The sequence below is a fragment of the Saccostrea cucullata genome, unplaced genomic scaffold (genome assembly GCF_032062105.1).
Source record: "Saccostrea cucullata isolate Sc308-1 unplaced genomic scaffold, CSIRO_AGI_Scuc_v1 ctg1385, whole genome shotgun sequence".
Lineage (NCBI taxonomy): Eukaryota > Metazoa > Mollusca > Bivalvia > Ostreida > Ostreidae > Saccostrea > Saccostrea cuccullata.
In genome coordinates this window covers 1-8,806 of record NW_026939640.1, presented here as the reverse complement: position 1 = coordinate 8,806, position 8,806 = coordinate 1, and the positions used below count along the sequence as shown (strand labels likewise).

The following is an 8,806-nucleotide window of genomic DNA, read 5'->3' as shown; positions in this document are numbered from 1 at the left end:
CCAAGGCATCAACGAAAGTTAGAAACGTAGGATAATTTGCATAACGGCTGTTATGCATAAATTATCCCATGTTTCCAATTACTGGTATCGTTGATGTCTCTGGCATACTCTACTAATTAGACAGTGATTTCTTATACATGTATTTCTATTTCATTGTGAAATAAAATTGTAAATTTGGATTCTAAAAATGTTGACCAATAGATTTATATTACACGAAGCCTCTCATGTCAATTTCAATAGTCCCCGCCAATGACGTCAAACAAAGGCAGCCGCACGAGATTTACATGTACTAGCACGTGCATATTATGCCTTCTTACCGTCAGACACAAAGACAGACGCACGAACTATTAAATGCTATTTTTATCAAACTTCATATACAGTACTAATACATACTAAATAAAAAAATTTTCAACTGCATCAACATTTTACCTTTTCTTTGACCTTGACCTCACTTTTCTTATTTAGTGTTTGGTTAAATTTTTACAGAAAGAGTTCGAGATATTTCATCAAACTTAGTATGCTGATACATATATAAGTGAGTGCTCTTCAACTGTATCAAAAAGTTTTGACCTTGCACTTTTCTGTGACCTTGACCTCAATTGTCTTTAATTTACATTTTGCTTAGATTTAAAGAAACCATTTAAGATCGATATTAGCATGTAAGGTTATAAACTTAATACATGTACATATTAATTTGGTGAGAATTTATCACCTTTATCCCTCTTTTAGACTTCAATTTTAAAGAAATTATTCATGATTTTTCCCATACAGTAATATAAATGTTCATTTTGCGTTACTAATATACACTCTTCGGAGCATCCATGTAGACATTTATACATGTTTAGTTTATTGTAAAACCAGTGAGCGCTCTTTCCTTCAAGCGCTATTCCACCGATATCTCAAACATTAGCTGCAGAACTGTAGCTCTTTGCTTGAGAAAGTTCGAATTTTCTCAAGTAGAGAGCTACAGTTCTGCAGTTACACTGTACTCCAACATGTGCGTCAACATAGTACTTTTTTTTGCTTACATTTGCCCTAATGCGCTTAATGAAAATAACGTTAGTGCGACATTATTACAATGTATAAATAAAAATATAACCAACCCCCCCCCCCCCCCCCCCCGATTTCTAGCTTACAAAGAAAAATATACGTATTTAATTATGTTTTCTAACTTGCTGTGTTTAATAAACGGTTTATGCACATTAAAAAAAATCTTAGTCTTGAAGCAACCCTAACTTTATAAATGAGGTACATATATAAAGAATTTTTTTCGCGGTTGTATCTTTCATTATAAAAAAAAAATCCTCTAAGAAGTCTTTTGTAGAAAATTGCAAAAAAATATAACATATATTTTTTATTATTTGTTTGTTTGTTTGTTTTTTGTTTTTTTTAATTACGCAAAATAAGGTGAATTTGATCAAACACCTCAAGCTTTAAAGAGTTGTCTCTCTTTTGAAATATAATAGTACACTGTACATTGCATAGAATAACAGGTAAACATATCTCGATGCCATTGGGATTGTATTTTTATTAAAATAGGGAGATTTTGCAAAATTGTCGGAGTAAAAAAAGTGGTTGTGGAAAAACCCCCATAAAAAATGGTGCAATTACCCATCATAGTCAATTTTTCGTCTTTTAGTTTAACCAAGTTTTAAAGCGTCTCGTTAACATTGACGAAGCGTTCGCAGAACGAAACCGCCATCCCTGAATTTTTGTTTAGTGGATCAAACAATCCACATTAATCATGAAACTTATAAGGTATTGTTTAACACAAATTGTTGATATGTAGATTATTTATTATTTTTGCATCATTGACACTGCGTATTAATTGTCGTTATAATGTTTTATTTGGGTGTCTGTGCATATATTTTGCCGGCAAAAATGTAAACAATAGCGTTCTTGGATATTTTTCCAAGTTTCAGAGTAACAGTGGACATAAGGATTTTTTCCAATTAATTAGTAAACATGATTAAGCTTGATTATGTTTATGTGTGAAAACTGAATGCCTGTTTAGAATGCACAATTGCAGTGAATTTTAAAAAGAAAACTGGTCTGACACTGGAATGGACTACTACATATGGTCACTATATGCGAAAAACCCTCGATTATGGTCATCTTTACTGTGGCATATTTTTCTTCTTGCTTGAGATAAAGATCTACGATACTCTTAGGGAGATTGCCAAGCAAGGTTTTGATGAAAAATGGATTGATTCAGTGCATGATGCCATTAATGGACTTGTTCATTGTATGTTGATTTTTCCTGATACGAGATTTTTCACCCATTTAGAGAAATCCTATAATATAAAACCAGTGATGGGCTTATTCATTGGGCAGTCTGGATATGTAATCCTGCCAACATTTACTGTGACACGGTCCACACGGAGTCTTGGTTTTTAAGGTCTAATCCGAAAAGGGACATCAACGATAGTTGGAAAGTGGGCAAATTAACCAACGTTTCCAGCTATCGTTAATGCTCCTGGCATACTTTACTAACTATACAGTGAGGGCTTGCTCTGTCAAGAAAAGAGCTATGCATCATGGATAAGTGTTTTATTATACTGTGTATATTATAATTTCAAGTTATTTTCTTTATGTTTAGTCATTATTGGAAAGCTTTATTATGTTCACTAGATTTAACGTGGAAATGAAAATTTTATAAACTGTTAGGTGATGAAAATTTTCAGACTATGAAGAGCTTGATATAGACTGTGGCCAGGGACCTCTGTGCATATATGTTTAATCATTATTCAAAGTATATAGGTCCCGTGGTGATGAAAATGGAAGAGCTGATGGCTGACTGTTTCAGGATATATATAACTGCGGAAATGCTCTTTTGAAGAAAATATATTAACTTTATATATAGTTTCTTTGAAATATAATATTGTGACTTAAAATTGAATGTTTTAAGAGAATGCATTGAATTATCAAATCTACTAACTTAAATTTCACAGAATGTTTACTTATCAATTTGCCCTTCAAAATAGCATTACTTATGATGAAAGGACAAAAATGGCATGATTATGTTCAGTTGATCTGTTAACAATTCTCTCATATTAGGGATAAACATTAACCTTTATATTCACTTCCCCTTTGGGCAAGTGAACTACAATTTTGACTTGTCCGAAGGTAAAACTTGGTTGTCCAAAATTTCTAAAGAAGAAAACTCAGTAGCTGTATCTAAATTTTTTGTAAATATTAAAGAGTGACAAATTAATATCTATTTTGAACTTAACTGCCAGGGAAAATGTTGATATGGCGGTAATGCTACAAATATGAATATGTTAACCATTGTCCTGTCATTATTATCCTGAAAACACACACAGCAATGCAGGAATATTATTTTCCTACGATTTTTTCCCCCTAAAAAATTGAGGCGTGCTGAAAGGAAAACAGTTGTCATGTTTTGAATCAAGATACGTGCACCGAGAATAATTGGTGTTCTTTATATTCTGTAAGTGAATAAATAACCTATTCCTATAATAAGAATGTAAGGCTATATAAAATTGAAGTCTTGGTTCTCAGGCCCGCGCGCATCCATTTTGAGGTAGCCGCATTGCCGATTTTATTGTAATTTTTAAAAAATAAAAAGTGGGTATTGCGGAGGCCAATCCGGGAAAAAAAATTCCGCCCTCATTTGTTTCGTAGTTTAGTTTTCAAATACCACTTCCGGTAGCCATGTACAATGAGATTTTGGCTACTTCGTTTGAAAATACATTTGAGGACATTACCTACGATGTTTACACGCTGTTAAGCAATGGATAAGGCAGAGAATTTGACCAGAAATGGAAAGTATATCTGTGATTAAAAAAATTATCTTTATGTTAAAGAAAATTCGGAAATTAAAATTAAAAAAAAAACCTCCCTCATCTACTTTATTGCCAATAAAATGAAAAATAAAATGCCGCCCTCCCGCATCTGTTTTGGAGAAAATTGGCCTGAGAACCAAGGAATTAAATTTAGATAGCCTAACATAAATTGTCAGACGGAGAGTGTATTTTTGTAAACTAAGGGAAAAAACAGAATAACGAATCGGAAACCGATTTCTGAAAGAAGGTATAATCCAGAAACGCTACTAAGGGATTCCAAATGCAAAAACAATGTCCAGTTCTGAGCGGAAATCAAGTGTTCTATTTATTGTTTTGCTTTATATAAACTAATGTAAGAATTAAAAGAGTGTTTCTATGAGAAATGTCCACTTGCCTGATCGGAGAAGTACATTGATGGTTTCACTTGCCTGAATTGAGAATTTACTTGTCCAGGGATTTTCCACACCATTTTGGGAATGGGGCCCAGGCCCTTACAACTGGGAATTTAAAGACATTTTATCACTTTTGGGGAATTTTTTTTGCATGATATTTTCAAGAAATAAAACTATAATGAATAAAATTGACTTTCACTTCATTATTCAGAACTATAATTCAGAGAATAGATCAATTATTATGAAGTTTTAGTCAAATTTCCTCAACTTTTTTCATTCAGATTTCAAACCTGACCATGTTTGTTTTACTTGAATTTTAATCAAGTTACCTTTGTGGAGTTTTTGTGCATTCAAAAATTGAACACCTGGTGTTCATTTTTGGGAAAAATGGAAGGAATTTGCAATTGGGATTGGGGCCCATAATCGGCTCTACATGGGGTAGTGAAAATCCCTCTGTCCCGGGCAATCGGACAACCGTTAAGCATGTGGTTTGTGTCGATCCTGCATGTTTTTACCAAATGTTTGGCTTGAAGAAAATGAACACACAAGGTTATGTAAAGTAAAGTTATGATGAACTGATTGTGACTGGGATGACATTGAAGCTGTTAATAGAATTTCAAACTTATTTACAGATTTTTGATGAAATTGAGCCATGAGACAGTAACGATTGAGCTCAAGAATGGTACACAAGTGCATGGAACAGTCACAGGTAAGAGTCCAGGGTTTAGTTAACATAATGTAGCACTTTAGCACTGTGAAACTCAATACATATTTTTGTTAAACTACAGTATATATGTAAACATAAGGATTTTTTCAGAGGGACCTGGGGTTGTTCTCAAGATGATGCATTTGGTTTTAATGTGAATTTGTTCTATATCTGAATATGTTGTGTATCACCTATAGAAAAAATGGAAGTTCCCAGTCTGTTAAAAATAAGCTGACCTGTACAGAATATCACTTGGGGGTCCCTTATCCCCGAGTGCTAGAATAATGGGGAGGTTAAATCAAACATTATAGACCCCTTTCATATCTGCAATTCCTATATGGCTGAATTAAATTTATTGAGAGCTCAACAGAATATTTCATAACCCCATTATTGTTTGATCAGACGGCTATTCACTTTCCCATGACAAAACATGGACACTGCCATTCTTTCTATAACATGGGCAGCAACTCCTAAACTGTACCACTGAATAAAATTCAACAAGACTTTGAAAAATAAGAATCTTTCACTCATATGTAGTGCACACTTATTTTTCATGATTAGACAGATTTTTGGGGTTTTCCATTGCAGAACATCAACATAGCCATTCTTTCTGTAACATTGGAGATACAATCTCATATCTGCAAATTCTCCTTTCCACCGGGCAGTGCAGGGTATCATTTAGTAAGCTCCGTGCCGAGTATGTCTGGTTTAAAAACTGATACTTTTTCCCCTCAAATTTAATAATATGAATTATGTTCAGACAGTCGTGAAAGAAAACACAATTATGAAGACAATAAGAAAATCGTCCTAAAACTAAGCCTTTGGGTACTGTTGAATGTTTCTTTAAAATGCTTTTGATGTGTTTTTCTTGTGCACATGGCTGTAAAAAAATGCTGTAGTACAATTTTTGCATGCTCCTTGTATAAAAAATTAGAAATTTTATTTTTCATATTTATATGTGTAGGTGTTGATGTTTGTATGAACACCCACCTGAAGGCAGTTAAAATGACCATCAAGAACAAAGATCCAGTACAAGTCGACACGCTCAGCATACGTGGTAACAACATTCGATATTACATTCTACCAGACAGTCTACCGTTAGATACATTACTAATTGATGACACTCCAAAGGCAAAGATGAAGAAAGGAAGAGATGGTGGTAAGCTTTTTTCAGTTTGGTTTTTTCAGAAAGGCTGAGTAGGATAATAAAAGGTTGAAGAAAGCTCAACTTTCAGATGTTGCCATTTGAAAGACATACTCATAGAGACCCAAATGGCAGTATTGGTAAAAATTTGTAAATTAAAAAAAAGATACAGTTTATTTTTAACTGTTGAATGTTTGAATTCTCTTAGCATCAGATTTTAATGTAAGGAAGCACAGACAATATAACAAATGAAAGCAAAACCAGGATATTTTTAGAACTTCAAAAATTCTATCTGAATACAAATAGTTTATAAGTTTCCAAGGGCCATGATGACACTTGTTTTTCAAATTGAGCAGAAAAACTGAAAATAATGCATTTAAAGTAGGGATAAATAATATAATGTACATATGTTAAACTCTGAAAAGAAAGCCTAAAACCCTCCCCAAATTAGAATATATAGAGAGAAAAAAATAAGTTCGAATTTTAAGAAAAGCAGTCCAAATATAAGAAACAAAAAATTCAGTTCATGTGATGCATATACAAATAAAAAAATGTAGAAAATAATTTGTTATTATGGATGGGTATCGCCAAAAAAATCGTATCGCGATATATCACAATTTTTTCCCAAAATATTACAATAATATCATGATATTTTTACAAGCAATTTTTACAATGATTTTAAATGAATATTCATTATTTTTCTTAAAAATATGCTGGAAAAACAAAATTTCACTTTTCGAAATTTTTATGTACATAAAACTAATGTTTGGATGGTAAGATGCCGTCTTTTCACCTTTTACGACTTTTTTAAGTCTTTCTGTAATTGTAATTTGAAAGATTGAACAAATAAATGAATGATTTCTTGACTTTATAATATGTACCTAAATACCGGTATTTAAGTCTCTGTATCACGATACGTATCGCACAATACAAAATAGCGATATACCGAAGAAAATCGCACATCCCTATTTGTTATGATTTATATGTATTAAAATATGTCATGCAACCTATGAGAATTTATCATAGAAATGTTCACATGATGAAAATATACATGTATTGCAGTTGTTTTTATGAGTTTTATGACTCTTAAAGGATGTATTCGCTTTAACAAAAGAATTGACCTATAGGAGAGAACAATTTCCCGGAAAAAGTGACATTTAAAAATCAATCTTTATTTGTTGTTTTCTACCGTATATATGTCTAAATTTTTAAAAATTTGTATTTTATACCTAAAATTTATTATTTACAACTTTACAAAAAAGCTCCAATGTTGATCGAAACACCATTTTGTCCTTTAAAGCGTTGATTTTTCTCTTAATTAAATTTGTGCTTTCTCCGAAGTCCATCAGGGCAGGCTGCCCCTAAATAAAATTGTGATATTTTGATAGGTTAGGATGTACGGAATAATTTAAGATAAGATTTTTTTTAGGGGCACCCGCGCGGGGTTGAAATTCACAAAAAACTACAAAAAATAAGGAAACCAGATTTTCATAATCTGCTTTAAATTTATGCCTTTTATTCTTATAGACAGACTAGCTCAGTTGATAAACGCGCTGACTTTTATACCTTGGACACTATCTTTTTTTAAAGTCGGGGGTTCGAATTTACGTGGTACAACACTTATAAAGTTTTAAATTTCGCCTTTTCAAAGACTATTTTAATTTTTTATACACTTTTTATGTATTTTTCCTTCAATTTTCTATCCCTTATGCATGTCCATTCTTGATATAAAAAACACTAAAGTGATATCAAATCGTAACAATCCAATGTAAAGTTGTCAATCACGCGGAACAAACCTCAGAATCCACACTTTCTCCGAGGACAAGAATAACTCGCTGTGTGTTACTCAATACGGGTATTCTTGGCAGCATTGAGCTGCGAGGAATTTCAACCGTATATATTCCTTAGAATTTAATCAATTGATTTTGGCTACATATTTCAGTAAATGCACTCCCTTGGATTTCATTTAGGCCTTTATAATTTGCACACATTGATGACAAGTTTTTATTGTATCCACGGACAAATAGCCTTGACATAAAGAATAGAATTTCAGAGACAATAGACATTACCTTTATGCACAATGAGAAGTAAAGACAAATATCAATTATTACATTTTACATTGGATTGTTACGATTTGATATCTCTTTAGTGTTTCTTATATCAAGAGTGCTCACTGAAATAAAGATTTAGGAAAAACAAATTGTTATATGTATTCAGCCTAATGTCATTAATCAGAACGGAAATCGACAAGCTTTTTGTAGAGAATAAAACCAAGCCCGGTCCTATAGGTCAAATCCCTATTTATAATGAAGTGATCCTTTGTTAATGATTATTAAAAATTTTATTATATATACTGCAGACAAGAGTTTAGTCTACTAGTACAAAATGAGGATATTCCTTGTTTTAACAGTGCTTAACAGTTTTTTAATTCTTATATGTATATTTCAGGTATGCGAGGGGGTCGTGGGTGGTAGGGGGAGAGGACGAGGAGGACGTGGGGGAGAGGCAGGGGACGGGGGAGACGATAAACTGGTGCTCTGGCAGGAGGTTCACAGCGGGAGTGAGAGAAAACAGAATGTGTGCTTCAGTGGATGTGAGATACTAATGGTAAAAAGAAAGTGTAGAGGCTTCGTAATCTCATGGAACCCAGACAATTTCATTTTTTTATTTGTGAACAGTCAATCACCTTGTGTTTTCATAGAAAAGTGAAACTCTTTTGCAGAATGTACATTTTTCATATACATCCATGTGACTTTTA

General features: G+C 32.8%; 1 protein-coding gene across 1 annotated transcript; it reads left to right on the top strand.

Annotated features, from left to right (window-relative positions):
* The first annotated feature begins 1,617 nt into the window (after positions 1-1,617).
* On the top strand, positions 1,618-8,614 carry LOC134253493 (probable small nuclear ribonucleoprotein Sm D1). The gene is made up of 4 exons (XM_062736021.1): positions 1,618-1,758; positions 4,831-4,907; positions 5,869-6,063; positions 8,497-8,614. Exons 1-4 carry the CDS (start codon positions 1,745-1,747, stop codon positions 8,520-8,522), a joined length of 312 nt encoding a protein of 103 aa, XP_062592005.1. The 5' UTR covers positions 1,618-1,744; the 3' UTR covers positions 8,523-8,614.
* The last annotated feature ends 192 nt before the right edge of the window (positions 8,615-8,806 follow it).